A 27,556-nucleotide genomic window follows, 5' to 3' on the forward strand; every position below is an offset into this window, starting at 1 on the left:
TTGGGGGATGAATTTTCGAAAACGCAGAAATTAGTTTTCTTGTTTTTTAATATAGAACATTTTTACAAAGTTTCAAATTCCTAGCTTAAAATAAAACTTGCACCCCATACAACCTTTCATCCCCTTTTTAACCCCCTTAGGGGTTGAATTTTTCAAAATCGTTTCTTATCTCTTGTACACTTTATAAATTCAACCTAGTGTGCAAATTTCAACTTTCTAGCTTTTGTAGTTTCGGCTCTGCGTTGATGAATCAGTCAGTCAGTCAGTCAGTCAGTCAGTCAGTCAGTCAGGACACTTGCATTTATATATATAGATTAACCTTTTGAACGCGGAGAACACCTAAAGGTGTCGTTACTATAGTTCATTTTTTTAGCATTAGAAAGAACTTAAAAGAAGGTAAGCGATTTTGACATGTCTTTTAATTGAAAAACACTTTTTAAAAATCAATAACTATTACTTATGAAAGCAGAAGACTATAAAAGCTCGTATTAGATTCATAATTGTTACATATTTACCGTAACTTATTTTTAAACTGAGTTTTTCTTACATTAATGAAACCTAGCCCCACAGTAACCTTAATTGGTTATTCCTATTAGTAATAAATAATAAATGACTTTTTTCACCACACCAACTGGAAAAGCACCTCAGAGGGCTCAATTTCAAGTGGGTATCATATGAAAAAGCTTGAGTTGCACATTCTAAAACATTTATTTTTATTTACAATGGAAAAATGATGTATGAAAAACAATGTACAAAAAATAACATTTCTCCCTCCTCCCTTTTATGGGAAGTTTATTTACCATGTTGTGTTTTTACTGTCTCCACTTATGCACTTTGCACATAGCCAATATGATATTATGTAATGATTACGCGTCCACAAAATAAACACGAAATGTATTTACATAGTTTTATTACTCTACAACTTATATACAGTACCATTATGTATGCTGACATGAATCCTGCACCATTTTAACCTGCAAAAAAACATTAAAAAATATATACAGAGGATGTATGACAAATACTGAAGAAAAATGTACATTTAAAAAAACAAAAAAGGCTTTGTAAATTAAATAATCCGAATATTTTATTGTTTGTATCAGGGATGTTGCGAATATCCGCATTCGCAACCGCGGAACTTCCGCATTATTTCCAACATCCGCATTTGCATCCGCATTGCTAAAATGCTCAACAACAAGACTTTCCGGTCGGTGCTACATCTATTGTCAAGTAGCAGTACTGATAGTTCCGCTACTCGATGCTAGATGTAGACACTGAAATTAATAGTATTTTTGGTATCAAAACTGATGTATGGAGTGAGCACTCTTATCTTACTCTTCGATCAACACGGGCTTCCGACAGGTCGGAAGGGATAGGCCCAAGCGATATCTTGACATTCAAATCATTCTGCCATTTTTCGCGGGGGGGGGAACGTGCACACAGTCGCACTTCTCACACACTTGCATACAAAATCTAATCTGTAATGACGATACAAATACATAGGAAATGACACCCTACACAGACAAATCTTGCACACTTCGATCTGTTTTTGTGTACGGACGAGTCACAAGTGTCACAACACGCACATTAACACATTTTCGTCATAGAATTTTATTGTTTTCTGAGAGATGAGAAGTCGGATTTGTCGCTCGACCGATCCGCAATTTGTACTGGGCGAGCAAAATCGATAAATCCAGCAATTACATGAGACTAAAATATAATAATTGTGTTTAAATGTAATTAAACGTATGATATGTAAAAAAAATATTACATGTGAAATGTAACACCTTCTTTTTGTAAATTTGATGTCCCCGACCTCTTTGTACAACAAAAAACCACAAGCAATTAGGCATTTTTTCTGCTGCTGCGTTCACTCGCGCGTCTGGACTCGGTCTAGTTAAAAATCCGAGCGCAACTAGTTTTATTACCCGCGCTAGATCAGTTGATCTTGTACCTAGGCAGAGGGGAAATAGTGCGAATGCCGCATCCCTTCCGTGTTGATCGAAGGTCTTACTATATTCAGGGGGGTGTCACTCCGCAGTTTAGGTACATTTGGCCGGCGCGCCCATCCGACAGGCGTATGGCAGTGGGCTGCCGCTCGGCGCGCACGATAGTCGTGTCACGCGGCGCTCGCGCAAAATTGAAAATACACAGCGGCTTCGAAACTTACTTCCGTGAGAATCAGACATACTATCTCCGGATAAAAAATGTATGTTTACATAATCAACGTTTGTAATTCCTACATATTTATCTTAAAAATAATAAATCAGTGGGTATAAAGTCTATTTTTTTATTCGGTAGACTAAAATGACATTTCATAGTATGAAATCATGAAATGACACATGATGTTCATACTATGAAATGTAATTTTAGTCTACCGAATATAGACTAGGTATAAAAACTTGTCAAGTGATAACCCCGTGCCGACACTCACAGCTCGGTCATAAAATTGTGGCGCGCAAAGGAGATTCACGGTTCGTGCGCGGTTTTAAGTTTAAATTTTGCTTGCAGGCGGCGATATAGGTGTAATTTTATACCTAAATCTGACTTTTGTGAAGGAGTGAATTTTCTGTACGATAGTACTATTAGTTATTCTGTGCTATATTTCTCTATGCTAATACTTACATCGTAGTATCCGTATGGGCAGGCCTCGCGCCACCATGCTACTGGCAATCATCACGAAGTTGGACGAGCCACGAGATCTGCTTACAGCCCGAAGCAAATCCGGTTCCGGGGTAAATGGCAGCTTCTGTTCCACATTCGTATCTACACAAGAAAACCAATCGATAGGTATTTTGATTAAAAAAATAACCGATTCTACACAAAAAAAAGAATGCCATTATTATCAAATATACTTTTCTCAAAAATGGACGGCAAAGTCGACGTTGCCGGTTAAAAAATAGGTCGCGAAGTGCGTAGTTTATGGTCATTCAAAAAATTAAAAAGTTAAAAACATTGCAGTCTCGATTTCGGGACTGCAATGTCGCATACAAATTCCATTATTTAACGAGTTCCAAACTTTTTAAAACTTTAAATGGCCATATCAAATGAAGGCATAGGTCCCTTAAACAGCCAAACAGATGATCAGCACTTATTATTATAAAGCCTATAACAAACTATCGCACCGCACCGCGACCTTGGAGCGTCGCACCCATAAGTGAGAGCGAGAAACAGAAAGAGATTTCTTCCTCTCACTTATGGGTGAAACAGATATCTCTTTCTCGCTCTCACTTATGGGTGCGACGCTCCAAGGTCGCGGTGCGGTGCGATAGTCTGTTACAGGCTTAATGTTGGTACCGCGACTATTTAGGTGTCTCAAATAGGTTGGCGTATTTTGAGCAGAAAAATACACTTCTTTTTTTTTTTAAAGGCGGCAAGCAAATTTTTTAATGGTTGTATTTTTTTCTGTGAAAATTAGAACGTTGCTTCTGTAAGTTCTGTAAAATAAATCTATTTCTTGCACCATTTTTGAGAAAAGCACTATATATGACTCGGCTGGAAGGCTACTTGCTGGCTTCGGATTCAATTAAACGGACTACCAAGGTCGTCCGTTTAAAACGAATCCTCAGCCTGCAAGTAGCTACTTCCGAACCTCGACAATAATGTACTATTCCGAAAGCAAACGAATTAAAAATACCGAAATGACTACATTTATGCCTATTGTATTTGAATCCCTCGATTTTTTCCGGTCCCATTGTCAGACATTGCTTGTAACTCTCGTAAGCAAATGAACAAATCCATGACTTTAACCAAAAGAGGACTTTCAGTTTTCTGTTTTGTGGTGCCGTGACCAGGATTTCATCATAGACATTTATTCATAATATTTTAAATATTACATGACCTATATTATTAATGACCCTGTTGATCAAAATGTTCCACAGAATACAGTGTTAGGTGCTGATAACTAGTTACCTAGTTCCCCTTTGCTCCAATTAGCCTTGCCAACACTAGGCCACGGCACGGGTGCGTCTGAGGGTACGTAGAGCGACACCAGCGTGCTGACCATCTTGTCCACTTCCAGGTCGGTTACTTCCCATAGCATGCCGACTACCATCGGGCTGAAATTATAACATACAGATTTTTAGGGTTCTGTACCCAAAGGGTAAAAACGGGACCCTATTACTAAGACTCCGCTGTCCGTCCGTCCGTCCGTCCGTCCGTCCGCCTGTCACCAGGCTGTATCTCACGAACCGTGATAGCTAGACAGTTGAAATTTTCACAGATGATGTATTTCTGTTGCCGCTTTTTTTTAGTATTTGTTGTTATCAACAAATACTAAAAACAGAATAAAATAAAGATTTAAGTGGGGCTCCCATACAACAAACGTGATTTTTGACCGTTGTGTTCTCGCGTTATCCCGGCATTTTGCCACGGCTCATGGGAGCCTGGGGTCCGCTTGGCGACTAATCCCAGGAATTGGCGTGGGCACCAGTTTTCGCGAAAGCGACTGCCATCTGACCTTCCAACCCAGAGGGTAAACTAGGCCTTATTGGGATTAGTCCGGTTTCCTCACGATGTTTCCCTTCACCGAAAAACGACTGGTAAACACAAATGATATCTCGTACGTAAGTTCCGAAAAACTCATTGGTACGAGCCGGGGTTTGAACCCGCGACCAAAAAGTCGCACGTTCTTACCGCTAGGCCACTAGCGCTTTTTAGGGTTCCGTACCCAAAGGGTAAAAACGGGACCCTATTACTAAGACTCCGCTGTCCGTCCGTCCGTCCGTCTGTCACCAGGCTGTATCTCACGAACCGTGATAGCTAGACAGTTGAAATTTTCACAGATGATGTATTTCTGTTGCCGCTATAACAACAAATACTAAAAACAGAATAAAATAAAGATTTAAGTGGGGCTCCCATATAACAAACGTGATTTCTGACCGAAGTTAAGCAACGTCGGGCGGGGTCAGTACTTGGATGGGTGACCGTTTTTTTGCTTGTTTGCTCTATTTTTTGTTGATGGTGCGGAACCCTCCGTGCGCGAGTCCGACTCGCACTTGGCCGGTTTTTTTTTCTGTTATGAAACTATAAGTCTATTCTTATACTCTTTAAAATATGTACCTACTAGGGTTTGCTCCCGGGAAATACCGGTACCGAAAGTACCGGGAATTCCCGGGATTTAGAGCCAAGCAAAGAACCGGGATTTCAAAATTAAAATCCCGGTACTCCCGGGATTTTCGGGACTAAAATTTCCGGTACAATATTTGACTGCTTTCTGTTACTTAGCATGAAATATCATGAAAAATAAAGAAAATAAATATATTTTATCAATCTAAGGCTGATGGTAATACTTTTACGGCTGACCACTACATTAAAATAAATTAAAAAAAAGTCAATGGGTTTGACAATAATGACAATGCCGAAAATATAAAATTGCGTAATTTGATACTTTAAGTTAAGGGCATAAATGTTTGTACGATAAATCATTTTATACGAACAATTAGTTATTTCATATTTGTATACTAACTAGAAGCAATAATAGAGACAATTTTGTAATTAATAAAATACTACTTTTAATTCAAATTCAAACAAGGTATAAGAAACTCACATATGATAATGATATTTTAAATGAATTAATAATTCTGGCTGAATAATTTCTTGATTTGTCGTATTGATAGTTCTGTTATTATATGTTCGAAGGTCCACAGCCCATTTTTAATTTAACGCATGCGAGAATTATCAATTTTTTTATCCTTTTTTACAAAACGTCTTACATATTTAAAAAAGAAATGATGATATTACTGAGCCACAATTCAATTTTGCCAATCAACAAAGATAGTAAAAATATCATGTAGTTTAGGAAAAAAAAAACAAATTATATTAATGATTGTGTGACTTAAAGACACATATTATGGTACAAAAGAAGTGTGTACCTTCACTGTGCTACTTTTTTATTGTTTTAAGAAAGATTCGTGGTAGTTTTATGCTTTTTTTTTACTGAAAATTGATGTGAAAACTGAGTTTGAAGGCAGTCCCGAAAGTACCGAAAATACTGGGAAATCCCGGTTCCATTTTTGCCCGGCACCGAAAATCCCGGTTCTTTTAAACAGTACCGGTTCTGCAATCCCTAGTACCTACATAGTTTACGTATGACTGTTTGTTTCTGAAAAAAAAAAAAAAAAAAAGATGGGGATGTAACAATAAGTTGCATATACCTGCCAGCCACTCTGAGGTGGTGATGAGCTGCCATCGGCGGCCCGCGGCCGGCGCCGTGCTGCAGCCGGACCGACCCGCAGCCGGACAGTAGCGCCGCACAACGCGTGCCCGTAGCGCCTTCCACGCCGCACCCCCCCCCACCGTTGCCGAATTGACAGCCGTCACCGTGGCCACAGTATCTGTATTGATATAGTCAATAGTCAATAGTCAAAATATACTTTATTCATGTAGGCCTAGCAACAAGCACTTATGAATCGTAACATACTTATAAATTATCTTAAGCTAATTATCAGACCAATTTATTGATGTAATTATTCCATAAGAATATTGGATTATTATACAAATCAAATTAAACACAAATTGAATTAAATTAAGAATTTCACATAAGGATCGACAAACATGAAAAAAAAAATTGTATAAAAAAATACTAGTCTAGAATGTTTCTAGAATAAAATCTAAATGTCAAATAAATAAATAAAAAACACAAAAGAAGTATGTACATCGGAATATCAATTTCCTCATCAAATATACCTAAAAAAATAATCATTTCGAATAACAATTAATCCCACGTTGTTTTATCATTCATGTAGTCTTGTGTGGTATAATACGCTTTAGAAATAAGTTTACGCTTTACATAATACTTAAATTTGCAGACATCTTATAGATTCACAGACAAGACATCCTCCAGACTGAGCATAGTAGCACTATCCCCTCTCCCACAAATTATGGTAGTTTTACTCCATCTTCGAGTCAAAGTGTCTTTGTGTGACGTCCGTGTCTTTGAACGGACCAATCACGGCACGGGACTCGCTCGCCTCGTCCCCCCGCACCCCAGTATTTTTGGCAGCATCGGTTTCATGAAATAATTGCTCTAAACTCCGTCTAGAGGATTCGTAGTCTATGTACAGATTTTAAATCCCGGTTAAATCGTAACTACTCAATGCTGAATGTGCCATTCTCAACCAAAGGGTGCATTCTCGGTTGTCAATAAGGCGCTATTTCCATATAGCTTCAATATGAAATCAAACTTATCAACCGACAATGTGGCACTTTTTGGTAAAAAACGTCACATTTGTCGCCGTAATGCCACACATAATTCTAAAACTGTAAGTCCTACCAACATACTATAAGGACAATCATATAGAGAATTCAATGAAAAACATATTGATCATTGACAGTTTTGCTGTAACTTCAACCATTTATCTAAAAACATGCGCTTCTCCATTCGTTCCTGATATACAGACAGACAGACAGACTTACAAGAAAACGTCGGAGGTGGTGAGCTGCGACACGTGTCCGCTCCAGGACCGGCACCAGTACTGAATGAACGAACTCATGCGTTTCTCCATTCGTTCCTGATATACAGACAGACAGACTTACAGGAAAACGTCGGAGGTGGTGAGATGGTTTATGAACTGGTCTGGTGGCGGCGGATGCGACACGTGTCCGCTCCAGGACCGGCACCAGTACTGAATGAACGAACTCATTCGTTTCTCCATTCGTTCCTGACATACAGACAGACAGACAGACTTACAGGAAAACGTCGGAGGTGGTGAGATGGTTTATGAACTGGTCGGGGGGCGGCGGATGCGACACGTGTCCGCTCCAGGACCGGCACCAGTACTGAATGAACGAACTCATGCATTTCCCATACGTTCCTGAAATACAGACAGACAGACAGACTTACAGAAAAACGTCGGAGGTGGTGAGCTGCGACACGTGTCCGCTCCAGGACCGGCACCAGTACTGAATGAACGAACTCATGCGTTTCTCCATACGTTCCTGATATACAGACAGACAGGCAGACTTACAGGAAAACGTCGGAGGTGGTGAGATGGTTTATGAACTGGTCGGGTGGCGGCGGCTGCGACACGTGTCCGCTCCAGGACCGGCACCAGTACTGAATGAACGAACTCATGCGTTTCTCCATTCGTTCCTGATATACAGACAAACAGACTTACAGGAAAACGTCGGAGGTGGTGAGATGGTTTATGAACTCGTCTGGTGGCGGCGGCTGCGACACGTGTCCGCTCCAGGACCGGCACCAGTACTGAATGAACTCATGCGTTTCTCCATTCGTTCCTGACATACAGACAGACGGACAGACTTACAGGAAAACGTCGGAGGTGGTGAGATGGTTTATGAATTGGTCTGGTGGCGGCGGATGCGACACGTGTCCGCTCCAGGACCGGCACCAGTACTGAATGAACGAACTCATTCGTTTCTCCATACGTTCTAAATTGTTTTCTGCAAGATAAAAAAACACATGATTATATTAACTAGCAACCCGCCCCGGCTTCGCACGGGTTAACAAATTATACATAAACCTTCCTCTTGAATCACTCTATCTATTAAAAAAACCGCATCTAAATCCGTTGCGTAGTTTTAAAGATCTAAGCATAGATAGGGACAGACAGACAGCGGGAAGCGACTTTGTTTTATACCATGTAGTGATACTTCATAGTTAAATAAGTGTTTTGTTGATACAAGCTTTTTTCTTACAAATCCAAATACAATAAGGTTGCGTTGTTTTATTAATATCATAGAGTTTCTATTATACATACATTGCAAGTTAAATAAAAGCTTGTAAAAATGTGAAGTTTATATTAGATGTTGAAGGAAATAACACCTCTGGAGTTGCAGGCGTCCATAGGCTACGGTGACTGCTTACCATCGGGCCGTATGCTTGTTAGCCACCGACGCGGTATTAAAAAAACCGGCCAAGTGCGAGTCGGACTCGCGTTTCAAGGGTTCCCCACATTAAGTCCGAGTCACGCTTGACTGCACATTCTAATAGGTTTTCCTGCCATCTATAGGTAATTTCATAATATTAGACCCAGTAGTTTCGGAGATAAAAGGGGGGGGGAGTGGTCGGACAGACAGACGCACGAGTGATCCCATAAAGTATAAGGGTTCTGTTTTTTCCTTTTGAGGTACGGAACCCTAAAAAAGGAATTGAAGACTATCATACCAAGAAATTGCAATCAAGAAATTTTTATTACAAAAATGCTATTATACCTTAAGTGAATGTTTTAATGATATTTCGGAATAAATTGATTTTAATAATACCAATGTAAAAATGTAAAATATCTTATTTGGATTATTCTATTATTATTCTATTCTATTATAAATTAATATTAATCTATTACAATTTAGCGGGTGAATAATGTACATAGCTGTAAAGATAAAATTTAGATTAAGTATTATTTAAGTAAAATGTTGCTATGCCCTAACGGGTGCATGTTGTGACCTAAGATATATAATATAAGACCTACTGTAAACACATGTATGCAACTGTTACTCTCTCAATTTTTTATTTTTTTTGTTTTTATATTAATTTTATAAAAGACGGTAGTCTATGTCATGTGATTGTTCTATTTTTTTTTTTTTATTCTGGTTTTTAAAGTCTATTTTTTTATTCGGTAGACTGAAATGACAGTTAATAGTATGAACATGAAATGTCATTTCATACTATTAACTGTCATTTCAGTCTACCGAATAAAAAAATAAACTTTACTTGTATATTAATTTTCTGTTTTCCTTGTTATATAAATAATAATGTTTGTGTTTTTAATATCAATGTAAATTTATTTGTGTCGTTGGCGTACGTGTCGCCGTCAACTTTTTTAGATTAAGTCAGGTCCCCACAGAAAACCAGCGCCACGGTTTGCCGCGGCATTATGCTGAGTGGGGATCCCATTTTAGCGTCCAAATGTCCTTTATGTCTGCATGCTTTATTTTTTTCTTTGTATCCATGTTGTGGCGTTAAAATAAATGTATTTCTTCTTAATCATAATCTTCCTCGCGTTGTCCCGGCATTTTGCCACGGCTCATGGGAGCCTGGGGTCCGCTTGGCAACTAATCCCAGGAATTGGCATAGGCACTACCTTTTACGAAAGCGACTGCCATCTGACCTTCCAACCCAGAGGGTAAACTAGGCCTTATTGGGATTAGTCCGGTTTCCTCACGATGTTTTCCTTCACCGAAAAGCGACTGGTAAATATCAAATGATATTTCGTACATAAGATCCGAAAAACTCATTGGTACGAGCCGGGGTTTGAACGCGCGACCTCCGGATTGCAAGTCGCACGCTCTTACCGCTAGGCCACCAGCGCTTCAAATGTATTTCTTCTTCTTCAATAAATGATATGGATATGAATACCTGGATTAATGACGTATCTGCCGACTTCGCTCTTGGCCGCATAGTAGCCGTCCACGATCATGTCCTGGTGAAGCTTGTACAAATTGTACAGGAAGTGGATGTTTTCTATCCTGGACACCGGATGTTGGGACAGGATCGGCAGGCTCTCCCACGGAAATGTGTCCAGCATCTGAATAAAGTAAGGTTATTATTATTGGGGTGGTATCGGGCCTTTGAGTGTCACGTCGACCAAGTATTGATCTATTGTGACGGCCCTTTAAAGTTCATTACTAATGCCCGTTGCATCCAGAAAATTACAAATGCTTTGGGCCGTAACGTTCTGTACCTCATAGGGTTGCAATACATGCCGCCCTAAGTAGGTACTTATTTTTGACATTAGTGGTCCACAGGAACAGAGAATGTGCATAGCTGACCTCTGACTCCTGGCAGAACCTGCATGTCGCATCTTGTTTCTTGCCAATTTGAAATAAAGTAAGGTTACACAGTTGATCTAAAATAAGACCAACGAAGCTTACGAAGTTTACGACTCGACGAGAGATAAGGACAGATAAATTAATAGATAAAGATAAGATAAGATAAAAGATAGTTTATTCAAGTAGGCATAATTACAATGCGCTTATGAACGTCAAATAAAGCTAGGTAGACCGGCTCCAACCCTACACCTCTGCCCCGAGAAGATTTAAATCCCCCCTCAATTGGAGGAGGGTATCCCAATATGGGACCGGCAACAAACTCGGCGGGACACATCTTTTCAAAAATAATTACATCTTATAATTAACATGCATTACGAGAAAATAAGGGAAAAAATCGGTGGATATCTTAATTAGAGATGCACCGGATATCCGGTTACTATCCGGTATCCTGCCTATCCGGCCGTTATTTTGGTATCAGGCCGGATACCGGATAGTGACCTACTATCCGGCCGGATACCCGATACTAAAATCAACACATTTTGGGGTAAAAAATGGAATCTAAAAAACAGTCACGGTCATAATGCTAATGAGTCTAATGACACAGTAGATAGAAATGAATACGTAACCAATGTGACACAATACACTTGTAACTATAAACGAACTTACTACCTAATGACATGATAAAACTCGTTATAATTATACGTATCGTTATATTACACATTATACGATCCTAGAAATGTGTCCGCGCGAACGTTCACTACGAAACAGGTCGAAACCTGCACAACGCGCACCTGCAAAACTCAAAATATAGGTATAGTTCCGCCGACCGAATATCCGGCGGCCGGATACCGGATATTCGGCCAGTGCCAAGGCCGGATATCCGGTATCCGGTATCCGGCCAAACAACTATCCGTTGCATCTCTAATCTTAATATGTAACTTCCATTATGACTCGGGACCATTTCGTGGCTAAAATATGTGTTATGCACAGACAAGACATCCTCTAGACTGAGCATAGTAACGTTACCCCCTCTGCCACTTATACGGTAGTTTTACTCCATCTTCGAGTCAATCCCGTGCCGTGATTGGTCCGTGTCTTTGAACGGACCAATCACGGCACGGGATTCGCTCACCTCGTCCCCCCGCAGCCCCGTATTTTTGGCAGCATCGGTTTCATGAAATAATTGCTCTAAACTCAGTCTAGAGGATTCCTAGTCTATGGTGTTATGTTATGTAATGTTATGTGCGAGTTTGTTTTTTTGTCTCTCTTTTTTATCTGTATATATTTTTTTGCCGCAAATAAACTATTTCTATTTCTATAACTTAGTAACGGCAGGCGTGTCTCACTCCGCGATTTCGTCGCTTTGCTACAGGTAGCTAAAAGTACATCCGTTCGACCCCACTTTTGGGGAAAGCCATAAGCCGCGCGTGACGCTGTCGCCACCTAGCGGCCATATCTGTGCTGATCGTAACAGACGCGTTTTGTTAGAGAGTGAGTCTTCTGTACTTAGTACTATTATTTATTCTGTGGCACTAGACAGAGATTTATGGCGAAATTGGGGGGAGGCCTTTGCCCAGCAGTCGTTTTCATTGCATTGATTTTCCAAGATGTATAAATTTCGTTGCAGGAAAGCACTAGTGACTAGAGATATTAGTCTTTTTGGGGCAAATTATTGGTCCGAGCTGCTAAGTGAGTCACAATGTAAGTCGTGAATAGTATGGGTTCTTTTTAGGGTCCCGTACCCAAAGGGTAAAAACGGGACCCTATTACTAAGACTCCGCTGTCCGTCTGTCCGTCCGTCCGTCACCAGGCTGTATCTCACGAACCGTGATAGCTAGACAGTTCAAATTTTCACAGATGATGTATTTCTGTTGCCGCTATAACAACAAATACTAAAAACAGAATAAAATAAAGATTTAAGTGGGGCTCCCATACAACAAACGTGATTTTTGACCGAAGTTAAGCAACGTCGGGCGGGGTCAGTACTTGGATGGGTGACCGTTTTTTTTCTTGTTTTGCTCTATTTTTTATTGATGGTGCGGAACCCTCCGTGCGCGAGTCCGACTCGCACTTGGCCGGTTTTTTTTGCAACTTCTTGGTTAGTAAAAAGTTACCCCAATTTATTTTGAGAAATCTATGAGATCTTTCCACGAGGAAACTGGGTTTTTTTTTTCAATCAACGCAGTAAACATACCTCATCAACTATCAAGATGACAGGATGTCGTTTGGCCTTCTTCAGCGCTGGCCACTCGTCGCCATCTTTGACTTTGGCCACAGCTTGAGATAACGCCCTGATCCCGTCCACCAAGGCGAACTTATGGACACCTTCGAAACACTTCATCAAGCACTTCAGGCACAGCTCGCTAGCGATCTGAAATACATAATCATTTATTTACAAACAAGATATATACAGTGTATTACTAAAAGAAATTAAAAACTAGCTTAAATCTAAAATAGGCCCTTGAGGCATTGTACCAAGGATGCTGGCGACATTTCCTCGCTGTATCGCAATGCTGATACGTTGTGCGAGGTAGCCGCCAGCTCTTCGGTCACCAGTTACGTCGACCAGACGCTTCGCGATTTCTGCGAACAACTTATGCGCGCTGGGACCCCATGGACCTAGAGACCCCTATCTGAAATTCAGTTTTCAACTCCAACTTCAACATTTATTCAGCAAATAGGCCACAAGGGCACTTTTACACGTCAACATTGAATTTACATACAAGCAAAAAAATAATAATAATAATACAATCATCAACAATTATTAAATACAACTACAACTACCAAATCAAACTAACGTAATACAATTACTTAGAGATGTATAAGGTCTCTTAATGTCGAATTACATAATAAAAAACTATAATAATAATATTAAAATAAAAACAAAACAGATACATGGAAAAAAAAATCTAAACTTATTTAGGGCCACTTGCACCATCCCACTAACCCGGGGTTAACTGGTTAAACCCTTAACCCAGTGTCAAATTGTACTAGTAACCATGGTAACTTCAGGTTTAACCGGTTATCCCCGGGTTAGTAAATGGTGCAAGTAGCCCTTAGTAAACTGGAGCGGTGTACCTATATTAGGGAATATTACGCGAAATATAATAGGGAATATTACGCGAAACTCTGTGTAGGGGGCGCCACTACCACAACTACTCACAATCTGAGGGTATATCGCAAACAAACTTCAAACTTCAACATTTATTCAGCAAATAGGCCACAAGGGCACTTTTACACAAGCAAAAAAATAATAATAATACAATCATCAATTATATCATTTTTCATTTCTCCACTACCTAAAGGTTGTCTGGAAGAGATCGCTCTTTAGCGATAAGACCGCCTGTTGTTTACCTCTGTCTTCATGTATTATTTGTGTTTCCATGTACATTTATTCTGAGGTTGTGCAATAAAGAGGATTTGTATTGTATTGTATTGTATCATCAACAATTATTAAATACAACTACAACTACCAAATCAAACTAACGTAATACAATTACTTAGAGATGTATAAGGTCTCTTAATGTCGAATTACATAAAAAAAACTATAATAATAATATTAAAATAAACCCAAAACAGATACATGGAAAAAAACTCTAAACTTATTTAGAGGTGTAAATGTCTCTAAGTGTCAGAACTAAAAAATAACATAGTTTATCAAATTATCCTTAGAGATGTATAGGGTCTCCAAGAGTCAGAATCCTGTATGATTAACATATTACGAGAAAAGAAACTAACGAGAACCGAATGAGGCGTCTCACTGCAATTAAATTAAAAAATAAAATTACTAAATATATTCGTGTTAGCTTAAACAGACCCGTCTCCACAAACAGTTTTTATTAACCCCTCAAGTTCTACCAGAAAAGTTACTTGTGTCCATTGAAATATATATCTCAGCATAGCGGTGCGACACCGCTATAACGCGATTGGTAATGAGTTCGCATCACGCGCGCGATTGGTCGCAACCACTGACAATCCAACCTCTAGACTGAGCTTAGGCCAATTCTTTCATGAAACCGATGCTGCCAAAAATACGGGGGTGCGGGGGGACGAGGTGAGCGAATCCCGTGCCGTGATTGGTCCGTTCAAAGACACAGACCAATCACGGCACGGGATTGACTCGAAGATGGAGTAACGCTACCGTATGTGTGGCAGAGGGGGTAGCGCGACTATGCTATGTCTAGAGGTTGGATTGTCTGTGGTCGCAACTAGTTGCGTTAAGCTTTGGTTTCCTCCGATAGCGGTGCTGTCATATAGCGGCCGTCTCCATACAAATACTACGACATCCATATTTAGCCGTATTATTTAGTATGGAGACGGCCGCTATATGACGGCACCGCTATCCTAGGAAAACCGATCTTTAGACTGCACGATTGGCTCGAATTCGTGAGTGACACCGCTGAACTAGTACCATTATTAGTGCTCGTAAGGCCCGTCCTGAGATATACGTCAATGCTTGTGTCCCACCGACTCGATACTAACTGTAAAGACTTCAATACCGGCGGTCGTAGTTTCGTATAAGCGGTCGATGACAATTCAATCGAAATCGGTGAAGGAAAATTTGGTGAAGAAACTGGCCTAAACTGTGGTTTGTCTACTTTAAAATTCATGTTTTAAGGTACCTAGTAGTTCAGGACCATAATGAACCATAGTAGTACCATAACAAGGTTGAATTTAGTTTATTTTTTTTTTGTATTATTTAGTTGCCATGAACCTAGTATAACTGGATTGAGCATGAGTGGTGGGGATAACTGACAGAACGGGATAGTCTTATGTATCTTTCAGTAGGAGTAGCAGCGAAAGCGCTATTATTGTTTGTCCTTGTCACAGTCTCACATCTTGTTTTATTCCCCACCGTAAATTGACCACCGTGATTGGTCGAATTCATTTGTTGCCCACCATAACAAATAAATTTATATGTTTTGTCCCTCACGGAGGCACGCGTACACCACTTCTATAGGATGCTACCTTCTATGTTAGTTGCTGAGTTTTGGCTGTCACATAATATAATAATATTATATACCTACCCTACAATTTCAATGTTAATTTCAATTTTCAATTATCAATAATATCTACTAAACATTAATAAATTTGTGCTATTAAAATTTAAATTACAATCTCCTAACCATTGTTATAGGACCCAAATTATACAACTATTTCATTAACACTGTCTAGTACCTAGCATAATTATTTTAGATTTAAGACTATCGCTGTGCCCTACCAGGGCCCATGTGAAACTTACTTTTACTATGTAACACCAAATGTAACTACCATGGATGCAATAAATAAACTGATAACGAGCTGTCAAATAATTTTCTACCTTAAAGTCTTTGCTGCAAGAGTGACAATCGCCCGGCAGATGTTGCCTTATGTCCTCAGGGTTGCCATGCTCGGTCAAAATTCTTCTGATGCAAGGTTTTATCTGTTGTGATGATAAACACGGGCTGGCGTCTATCAGGTTGTAGAGTAGGACACGCTGCTTTAGCGTCAGTCGCATGAATCTGTAAGATATAATGGAAATAATAAGTTTTTCACCTCAGTCAGCCTTGTGACAGACGGACGGACGGACGGACGGACGGACGGACAGCGGAGTCTTATTAATAGGGTCCCGTTTTAACCCTTTGGGTACGGAACCCTAAAAACGCAAAAAAAGTCACGTTTGTTGCATGGGAGCCCCACTTAAATATCTTAATAATTTTATTCTGTTTTTATATTCGTTGTTATAGCGGCAACAGAAATACATCATCTGTGAAATTTTCAACTATCTAGCTATCATGGTTCATGCGATACAACTTGGTGACAGACAGACAGACGGACAGTGGAGTCTTAGTAATAATAGAGTCCCGTTTTTACCCTTTGGGTACGGAACCCTAAACAGACATAGAATACTTTTTATTCCAGAAAAAATATCCAATGGAGATTAACTAAGGGGGGGGGGGGGAGCAGTTTATGGACTTCTACAAGGACAAAGTCACAGGAAGAAATTAGTTGTTGTCGAGAGAATGAGATGAGAATATGGTGAGTTGCGGAACTAAAAAGACAACGGGTTGCACTCAGGGAGTGCCGGCAGAAGTGAAAACTCAATGACTAGTGCAAAATGCACTACGTATAATTGAGGTTAACGCCATCTAGCGTTAGCGTTAATTACTTGAAACCCCTAAGCACATCACTGTTAGTACTCGAGTTATATTAATACCAGTTAGAGCGAAACTCACTAGATGGCATTTAAATCAATAAAGAAAAACTCAAAGACATTACATGTGACAGTTTTTCGATCAGGTCACGTGTCCGTCTTACGGTCACGTGATCGTCTTACGCTGTCTCGAATTTATAATTTTTTCCCCACCTCAAAAAGCGCACAGCGCCGCTAAAGAAGTTTTCACTTCACTTTACCAGAAGATGCTAGAGCAAAATATGTAAACGGGAAAAATATAAAAAAGTTATTAAAATGCACTTGTTGCAATCTAACGACCTTAGTTACATATAATAATAATTTTAGTTATTATAATGTATCATGATTTCTTTTTCGGCACACAAACCTCCTCAAGGTTTTGCCCACGATGGGTCTTGTAATATTAACATGCATGTAACTTGTATTATTCAATAAATTAAAAAAAAAATCATCATCATACTGACCCCCAATCGTAAATGGTGTCGTCTACCAGCTTGATGACTTTGTGCCTCAACTCGGAGTCGACCAGTTTACCGGTCAGCAGGCAACCCCAACCGCCGAGCCACTCGCGGTCCATCACGTACAAAACACTCTGAAATATAACCATTTACATATTTATTTCACCTTTATTGCACAATACAAATGGCGGACTTAAGAGCCAACAGGAGTGGTCATTTCTCCATACAAACGTACTCGACTGTTTCCTCCGTGGGTTTTGAAGCTAGAGCAATGATTTTTTCAACACAGATTAATATTGTCAATATCTGTGTCGGACCGTTTTGCTTTTTTAAATATTTTTGTTTTTTAAGGCGCTAGAGCCCTTCAAAAATGGCCAAAATGGCCTAATTGACTATGCCGCAATGAGAGGCGCGCTATTCAAAACTTATATCAATTAGCCAAAAAAGCAAAACGGTCCGACACAGATAATGTCATAATCATTTAGATTTCCAAATTTGGTTACGATTGGTTAAGTTTTGGAGGAGGAAACAGTCGAGTACGAAACCTCGATTTTTGATATTTTTACGCAGGATTTTTCGCCTTGTCCTTATCGCACTAGTTTTAGGAGCCGCTTCCGTTAGCGAGACGGGTATATTTCTCTCTCTCTCTTAAGAGCCAACTGGAGCTAAGATTTAAATATTTTAGGTAAATATACCCGTCTCGCTAACGGAAGCGGCTCCTAAAACTAGTGCGATAAGGACAAGGCGAAAAATCCTGCGTAAAAATATCAAAAATCGAGGTTTCGTACTCGACTGTTTCCTCCTCCAAAACTAAACCAATCGTAACCAAATTTTGAAATCTAAATGATTATGACATTATCTGTGTCGGACCGTTTTGCTTTTTTGACTAATTGATGTCAGTTTTGAATAGCACGCCTCTCATTGCGGCATAGTCAATTAGGCCATTTTGGCCATTTTTGAAGGGCTCTAGCGCCTTAAAAAACAAAAATATCAAAAAAAGCAAAACGGTCCGACACAGATATTGACAATATTAATCTGTGTTGAAAAAATCATTGCTCTAGCTTCAAAACCCACGGAGGAAACAGTCGAGTACGTTTGTATGGAGAAATGACCACTCCTGTTGGCTCTTAATGCCATAAGGCATTCTTTTCCCGAAAAAGGAGTGTACAGGTTTTTAAAAAGGTCGGCAACGCGCATGTTACACCTCTGGAGTCGCAGGCGTCCATAGGCTACGGTGACTGCTTACCATCAGGCGGCCCGTATGCTTGTTTGCCACCGATGTGGTATAAAAACAATCTCTACCAGCCAACCATTGGGCCAAACAGAAACAGCGAAAAACAACTACGCGGCACGCGTAACGGCTCAGCCACGACATTACGCGACTAATTACAGAACTAAAAGTCTATTTTTTTATTCGGTTGGCGCCTACGCTATTATTAACGCCGCTCCAATACAATTGCGGTGCTATGCAACGTAAGCGCCAAGTGCCATAAGGTACCTTTTCCCGTGGAACGTCACATTTTATGTTCATACTATGAAATGTCATTTTAGTCCACCGAATAAAAAAATAGACTTGAGATATACCTTATCCTATTGTAAGTACAAAATTTCAGAGCAATCTAACTAGTCATTTTAAAATGACTGTATGGAGATGAGAGGTAAAAGATGTGTATGGAGCAGGGATGTTGCGGATGCGGATTTTTAGATGCTCACATCCGCGGATCCGGATGCGGATGTCAAGATAGGTACATAAAAAACGTCAAATATTACATTTTAGTAATTTTTATTTCAAAAAACCGACAAGTGCGAGTCGGACTCGCGTTCCAAGGGTTCCGTACATTAAGTCCCACTCACGCTTGACTGCTAATTTCTAATAGGATTTTTTGGCTAATTACTAAATTACCTAGCAGTCTAGCACTTACGCCGATGCTAAGACGTTCCTGTACCGACCTGTTCCACATCCGCATCCGCATTAAATCCGCATCGATTTTATGCGGATGCGGATGTTGAAAATAATGCGGAAGTTCCGCGGTTGCGGATGCGGATGCGGATATTCGCAACCTCCCTGGTATGGAGAACCGAGCTTGCTGGGAATCTTAAATACTCTGACAGATATTATGACCAGTGATCGGGGATTTCTATGCCACTTGGGGTGAATGACCTCAATCATTATGCTAGTATGGATATGCCGCGGGATTCCGGGATTCGTGTGCGATATAGGATATTAATCAATTAATCATGCATTGCATATATTATTAATATTAATAATTGAAAAATTGAAAACTTAATAATTTTTTGAATAATATTTTTTCTTTAAATCATAACCAACACTGTTTTTTTACAGTCCTTTATTTTATAAACGAATTACCAACACCGAAATAGCGTTTACTTTTCGAACAGTTTTGTTCCTATCGCGGGCCAAGTGGCGTATCCATATTACCATTTCGACTTGATATCCCGCGGTGTGGCATAGAAATCCCCGATCACTGATTATGTAATACTTGTAATAGTTGTAATATGCCAGAGTTTATTGTTATAGTTGTTATATTTGTATAATTTTTAATGATGTCTTGATGTGGTTGATAAACTATAATTCTATTGATATAATTGTATAGTAGCAAGTGTAATTGGTATTGGTGTAATTGGTATACTGTAACCGTTCTTGTGGTATTAAATAAATAATAAATAATAAATAAATGACAGAGCTGTACCTTCATCCGTAGATCGATGTCCTCTCTACGACTCCAATAGTTCTGTACTAGTCTTTTGTTGTTCAAGAGACGCGCGTTGTCTATGGTCTTGTAGTTTTCGTCCAGAAGCGCGTATAGCTCGGTGAAAAGCGGTTTTACTCCTTCTGGAAATTATAATCCCATCGAAAACATTACATGTAAAAAGGTGCAAGTCTCGCAACGCTTTTACTACAAAAAAGTTCTGAGATGTAATGTGAAACCAAGTAGGTTATTTTAATCAATTACAAACTTACTTATGCAGTTCTTAGATCTTTAAAACGTGACTGATATTGCAATATTTTTAGGTTTACCCTTTATGTGGCCATTAAACCCTAACTCTGTACCAAATTTCAGCTCTCTGAGTTTATGGGAAGTACTAATTCTATTCTGATGATCATGAGTGAGTGAATGAATGAGTGTCATAAATGCGAAACTTTGATTACGCTTAACTTCGGAACGAAATGACCTACAGACTTGAAATTTTGGATTTTAAGTATGTGATTATAGCTTACTGGATGACGAAAATTTCTGCGTTCTGGTCTTATCCAGAGGTTCTCAAATAGGAGCTTAAAAATGCGGCGAAATGGTTCCAGTAAAGGATGGTAGTACGGCAGTGTTTGCTTCGCGCTCGACTTGGCGGGGGCACTCCCGTGCCTCCAGAAATAGATTATTATAATATTTTATAATCATAAATGAGAGCAGACAAATTATTTTCCACCTTATTTCGGTACAGTCAGTTACAGAGATAATTAACCCCCAGTTGGTACAATCAACAAAACTCTTAATTCTCCATTGGTGGACCGGATTTTGATGAGGTTTTTTTTAAGGAAGGTTTATTTATATATAGTTAACCCGTGCGAAGAATAATGTAGATTAAGGCTAGCTTGTAAGATTTGCATGCTGTGCATGGACGGCTAAAGGGACGGACTTAAATATAATGTACCAACTTTCTTTTGTAACTCCTTTTTAGGGTTCCGTACCCAAAGGGTAAAAACGGGACCCTATTACTAAGACTCCGCTGTCCGTCCGTCCGTCCGTCTGTCACCAGGCTGTATCTCACGAACCGTGATAGCTAGACAGTTGAAAATTTTTTGCAAATAAAATATTATGAATTATATGAGATATGTACGTAGGTTGTTCCATATGTCTTGCAAAAGTGTAACTTCTTATTAAGCTTTTTCAAAATAAAAACCATCACTGTTAATGCACTTATGCATGCGTTCAAACCATGTATCAAACATGATCTTCCACCGCTCCGTTTTGACACTTGTGCAGGCCTCATACCATGCACTCAATAGCTTATCATCGGTCGCAAACCGTCGTCCTTTTAACTGGCTCTTGTGATCAAGAGCGCCGCTGCCGCCGCTGTTGCCGCTGATGCGGGAAGAGACCAAAATCGCACGGTGCAAGGTCGGGGCTATAAGACGGGTGGTCCAGCACAGTAAGCCCCGATTGCTCCAAAAACTCCTGAGTTCTGATCGCTCGATGAGTAGGAGCGTTATCATGGTGGAAGTGCCAACTACCCACACGCGAGTTTGGCCGCAGTTTCTTCAGCTCGCAGATGACTTGAGGCAAGCAAACCTCAGTGTACCAGGTAGCATTGACAGTCCTTGTCTAATACAACTCTAGCTACAATGCCTTCCACTCCGAAGAAAACTGATATCATCCTTTTTTTTAACTGACCTTTGTTGTTTGACCAGTGTTGGAGTCGGCTCATCTTCGGACACCCAGATTTTCGATTTTGATTTACTTGGAACGTCATAATAGTAGAGCCAAGTTTCATCTCCAGTCACGATTGAGTTAACATGCTTAGATCGGCCCGAGTCGTACTTTTTCAACATTTTCTTGCACCACTCTACTCGCGCCTTACGCTGACTATCGTTGAGACTGTGCGGGACCCAGAGAGAACATAACTTTTTAACTTTCAGGTCTTCGTGTAAAATTGAATTAAGTGTTGATGCACTAATGTGGAGAATCTCCTCAATCTGTCTGCATGTAATTCGCCTATTAATAGTGATCAGTTTTTTAACAGCGTCTATGTTTTCTTGGGTCCTGCTTGTAATGGGTCGACCCGGTCTTTCATCGTCGTCTAAATTATAATTGCCTCTTTGAAATTCCTTGTACCACCTGAATACGGTAGAAAGGGAAGGACACTCTTTACCTAAGGCACTGAACATTTCCTCGTGGCATTCTTGGTAAGATAATCCACGTTTGAAATTGTAATAGAAAATCACTCTGTACTCGCGGTTACCGAGACTAGCCATTTTAACAAATGTTTCGATCTATTTACCGAATATCACTGCAGGCAGGCTCAACAAACACTTCATGTAAGAACTTGTAATTAGTGGCAGATAACCATAAGCTCAGTCATACATGTCAAAAGTTGTTAGATTCCTCCCATTGCAAGACTTATGGAACAGTCTACGTATAATAAAGATTCAGTACTTACCACCTGGGACATTGGCCGGTATATTAACAGTGACCGGACCAAATTCACACTCCTCCGTGTAGTCGTTAGTGAACATGCTCAAATACAGAGAGTCGATCTCCGTCTTGTATTCGTCAAACGGTTTCAAGTTCTCGTTGGGATTGTATGGCGCTGTCAGCTGGATTACTGTCCATTCTGAAATGTAGATGAGAGAGAGAATCTTACAATATTTTACAAGAATTCATGAGTCTTAGTATTCCTTTATTTATGCTTTTTACAAATATTTGGACATTTGGGACCCATTTTTACAAGCTTTTATTTAACTTGCAATGTACCTATGTATGTAGTATGTAACTATGTTTGTACGGGTTAAATCTTGCAAGTTAAATTTGACACACTTCCCGACTTGCTGAAAATTTTCATACATATATGTAAGTTCGGGTGAAATATTATGGTACCATCGAGCTGATCAGATGATGGAGACAGGAGGTAGCCATAGGAACTCTGTGATAAAACAACGCAACCAAATTGTGTTTGGGGTTTTTGAATTGTCTCGATGAGTATTAGTTGCCTGTGGAAAGAAAAGTACAGTAAGCTATACAAGTTTGTACCAAAAATTTGATTTTTGCCAAAACCTTATTTTAAATTAATTTTTGATCCAGGACCAAACATTTTAATTTCAATTTTTGATCTAAGATGTTTATTTTTAAACTGAATAATGGGTTAAGAGAAAAGTTACCTTTAGGTAATTCATCTAGAATCTTCTGGAAGTTGTCCACATTGTTTTCTGAGCTGAACTTCAAGTATTTCTTGTGGAGTGGCTCTGGCTCCTCAATCTCGAAGGCACTCAGTGCTTTGGTCACTTGCTCTGTATCCACTGATAGCAGATCAAATATCTTTTCATCTTCTACGCTTCTGAAAAATTATACCTAAAGTTTATTGGTGTAAAGAAGTTGAAGTTATAAAATACTCACAAGTTTCTATTATAAAGGCTCTGCTGAGTCTCAAAATTGATATAGTAAGGGGAGCTTAAAATTGAAAAAAGCTACGTAACATTTTGTAGCTGCCTGAATCAAAGTAAGATGGATTTAATGCCTCCTCTCTTTTCCTACATCATCCTGTTGATTATTTCCGACAATTTCCTGTAGAATGTGTGTAAATCATTCCACCAAATACTTTTGCTCTGACTTTATGGTGTGGTGGTTGGCAGATTAATTGAACAACAAATAAAAAAAATAAGGAGTACCCTCAATTCCTCATGGATCCCGAGAACCAGATTAATATGGGACCACTTTGGAGGTAGCTCCTTCCAAACATGAAAGGAATGACTCAAATCGGACCACGGGTCTCGGAGTAATCGGTGAACATACATTAAAAAAAATTGCCACAACTGAATACAACTAATACTAGAACCTCCTTCTGGGTAAAGAAGTTGGTTAAAAATGAGTAAAACTTACATAACGCCAGACTCCATAATGTCCTTTATAGGTTTGATAAAACTGGTTATCTTGTGCAGTTTATTTTCTGTAAAACAAAAGGACATTGTTTTTAATGATTAAACAAACATTTTTAAGGTATTTTCACTTTGTTACTTTTTTCTTTACCCGCAACAGCAGCAAACAAGCATACAGACCTTTTATTTCCCACCTTTATTTTTTAATCTTTATTATTCGCTTTATTTATTTCTCTTCTCTAAGTTAGGGTTTTTTACAATGTGAATATAAAAATAAAATATAAAAACACTTACAAAACAATAAAAAATACATATAGGTACACACATTATAAAAAAACCTAACCTAGGGTGCCGCCAGCAGCGGGGCAAGGCCCAAGCTGCCCTTGGTCAGGGCCGCAGAGAGAGGAACCGGCGGACTATCCGCGCTGTGTCTAAGATCACCTAATATATTCAATCTTTATTATATTTTTAAAGGGGTTTTGTCACAGAGTGACTATGTCACCCCTGTACTGAGATCAAGTAATAATGTAGTAGTAATAATTTCCCACTTCTCTATTAGCATAGGCCTCTCTTTAACTCACTTGTCCTGCCAGGGTCCTAAGCTAAGCAAATCTCATCCAGATATGACTCATATACAGATCACCTGATGGTAAGTGGTTACTAAAGCCTAAGAAGGCTTTTAACTCCTATCATCCAATCATTACATAGTATAAAACAAAGTCGCTTCCCGCTGTCTGTCTGTATGTATGATTAGATCTTTAAAACTACGCAACAGATTTTGATGCGGGTTTTTTAATAGATAGAGTGATTCAAGAGGAAGGTTTATGTATAATTTGTTAACCTGTGCGAAGCCGGGGCGGGTCGCTAGTTAAAAATAAAGCACTCTCACCACATCCTTTCATCTGGTCATCTCTATACAGTGCCAGGATCCGGAGAGATGCAGACACAGCCTCACTGAGGTGGAAGGCGCAGCGGGCATCTTCATTCTGCATGAGAAACTCCTCTGCCATCAGTTTATTGCCACCTGCAATGTAACAAAGGTGTGTTACAATTTGGCTACTTTTCATAATCATAATCATTTAATCGCAATCCATGGTATTACTTTCGATGCTACAATCAATGTGACTGTACTAATGCCTATTTTAGCTGCATTCAGCTCAATTTAAATCTGAATTATTTGGACTTACTTAAGTTATTTAATACAAATTCACATGTGCAAAGTAAAACTACTTAAAGCAAGATTGCATCAACTTATACAACCACTTGGCATAGCGATTGCAGTCCCAGGTCCATGGGAAATTAAAAACAATCGGCACCGGCTAGCACGCTCACCGAATGCCTACACTGTACCATCTTGTGAGTCAGAGAAACACGATTGAACAAACATGCTAGCACAGGCGCTTGTTACGTTTAAACTACAGTACCTTGGTATTTTAGAATGTGTCGCTACATTCATTGTTCCCACACATTGATAGCGACAAATCCTAATGTAACAGATGACTGAATTAAACGTAACAATATCGTAATAACGGAATGGAAGTTGTAATTGTAACTTACTTTGATAATTGGGTCCACTTGGCGTTGCTGGTATTTCCTTTACATATTTGTTCAATACATCCTTGTAAAGCGGCCGAGTAAAGTTTGTTTCGTCAGAAAATATGTCGAAATCGTCCATTTTTAGCCTGATATTTAGTGAAAACTTATTAAAAATAAACAGTATGGATTTGAATGCAATTTGACAGCTCTGTCGGTTACGCGTTTAGTTTCACTTTTTATCATGCATAACCTTCCCGTAACGTACGCGTTTCGTTTCGTGCACAAAATAATAATAACTGCTTGAAATATTATAATTTTATTTTCTTTGAGATTGGCTCCGATTGGAAACTTATAAACTATATAAACAATGCTCATCCTCAGCTCTAATGCGAATATACTTGAATCTGCATATCGGTACCTACGCCGCTCTGGTGTGAGTGGGACATCGCTATATTCATGCATAACGCTGTCTCGCCTACTCACCAGAGCGGCATGCGTTCGCATCGTTGTGATATTTGTGATAAACCATTGGTATTTTTTTAAACAGAATATTCTACAATAATTACCTAAGCAAACTAAATTCGTATATTTCAATATTTTCAATATACGTCGTTGTCCCGTTAAAATTTAAGAATGTACCTAAGTATAACAGGTGTTTTTCAAACCTAATTAACATAACTACAATGCCCGACGGGCGTGGCTACTGGCTAGTTACCTGGCCTGATTAGTATTCTTATCAATATGGCCTTGCATGGCTTGAGAAAACTACCAGAGCAAGATCAAATGCAACATCGCTTAACTTTATCCTTATCGCCGTTTATCGTGACAGATGAAATGCTTGTTTCATCACAACATTAAACTAAAACAGCAATAATTATTTTTATGAGTAGCGTAAAGACTGCGGTAGGTATTTAGGCCACGTTTACGAACGTCGAAGTGGGCTGAATATGGGACAGTGGGCGTCCATGTCGCAACATTTACACTAGTGACTGTAACGCCTCGATTAATATGGAAGGTAAACATACTCTATTAATTGCAGTAATTATTGAATGTAGAGTACGATCACGGGTATTCCATTAGGTGCTGAAGACAATCGTCATTCACAACGTTAGAACGAATAGTATTCATGTTGGTCTCTGATTGTGTAATGTGTATAGTTATTATGAATCGAGAGATCAGGTAATATTAGTCGACGTGATAAAAACGAATAGACTTACACATTTGATTTTCTATCTTAACGCGAACAGCATAAAGTCGATATTTGAAATACCTACGCTGCTAAATAATGTGATGCTGGCTGGTAATTAATTAAATATATGTATAAAATCATTAACCAAAGAAGTAAGGTGCCCTACCATGTGATCCTTATAATAATTGTGGATTGTGGCGGCCAATTGGAGGCGAAGAAGCAGGTTTTAAAAACGTTCAGCATTATTGAACCATCATAATTTGACCCCCGACTTCATATCACGTTGTTATTATTTCGGACTACTATAATGGAACTAGGACGACGATAGGTACCTACAAATCACTATCGGTCCTTTTTAGGGTTACGTAGCCAAATGGCAAAAAACGGAACCCTTATGGATTCGTCATGTCTGTCCGTCCGTCCGTATGTCACAGCCACTTTTTTCCGAAACTATAAGAACTATACTGTTGAAACTTGGTAAGTAGATGTATTCTGTGAGCAGCATTTAAGATTTTCACACAAAAATAGAAAAAAAAAACAATAAATTTTGGGGGTTCTCCATACTTAGAACTGAAACTCAAAAAATTTTTTTCATCAAACCCATACGTGTGGGGTATCTATGGATAGGTCTTCAAAAATGATATTGAGGTTTCTAATATCATTTTTATCTAAACTGAAGAGTTTGCGCGAGACACTTCCAAAGTGGTAAAATGTGTGTCCCCCCCTGTAACTTCTAAAATAAGAGAATGATAAAAGTAAAAAAAATATATGATGTACATTACCATGCAAACTTCCACCGAAAATTGGTTTGAACGAGATCTAGTAAGTAGTTTTTTTTTAATACGTCATAAATCCCCGAAATA

General features: G+C 39.2%; 1 protein-coding gene across 1 annotated transcript; it reads right to left on the bottom strand.

Moving 5' to 3' along the window:
• Positions 1 to 969: 969 nt before the first annotated feature.
• On the bottom strand, positions 970 to 25,811 carry LOC134657186 (uncharacterized). The gene is made up of 15 exons (XM_063512740.1): positions 25,526 to 25,811; positions 24,858 to 24,992; positions 23,973 to 24,039; positions 23,255 to 23,430; positions 22,537 to 22,710; positions 20,070 to 20,212; positions 17,365 to 17,492; positions 16,049 to 16,229; positions 12,923 to 13,099; positions 10,316 to 10,484; positions 8,265 to 8,400; positions 6,153 to 6,332; positions 3,910 to 4,055; positions 2,623 to 2,763; positions 970 to 974 (listed from the first exon to the last, which is right to left on the bottom strand). Exons 1-15 carry the CDS (start codon positions 25,641 to 25,643, stop codon positions 970 to 972), a joined length of 2,076 nt encoding a protein of 691 aa, XP_063368810.1. The 5' UTR covers positions 25,644 to 25,811.
• Positions 25,812 to 27,556: the final 1,745 nt, after the last annotated feature.

This window comes from Cydia amplana, chromosome 19 (genome assembly GCF_948474715.1).
Source record: "Cydia amplana chromosome 19, ilCydAmpl1.1, whole genome shotgun sequence".
Taxonomy (NCBI): domain Eukaryota; kingdom Metazoa; phylum Arthropoda; class Insecta; order Lepidoptera; family Tortricidae; genus Cydia; species Cydia amplana.

Coding starts and splice junctions, on each gene's coding strand:
- LOC134657186 (XM_063512740.1), bottom strand. CDS start 25,643: ATGGACGATTTCGACATATTTTCTGACGAAACAAACTTTACTCGGCCG. Junction 8,401..10,315: donor CAGATACGTCATTAATCCAG/GTATTCATATCC, acceptor TTTATCTTGCAG/AAAACAATTTAGAACGTATG. Junction 6,333..8,264: donor ACCACCTCCGACGTTTTCCT/GTAAGTCTGTCC, acceptor ATATCAATACAG/ATACTGTGGCCACGGTGACG.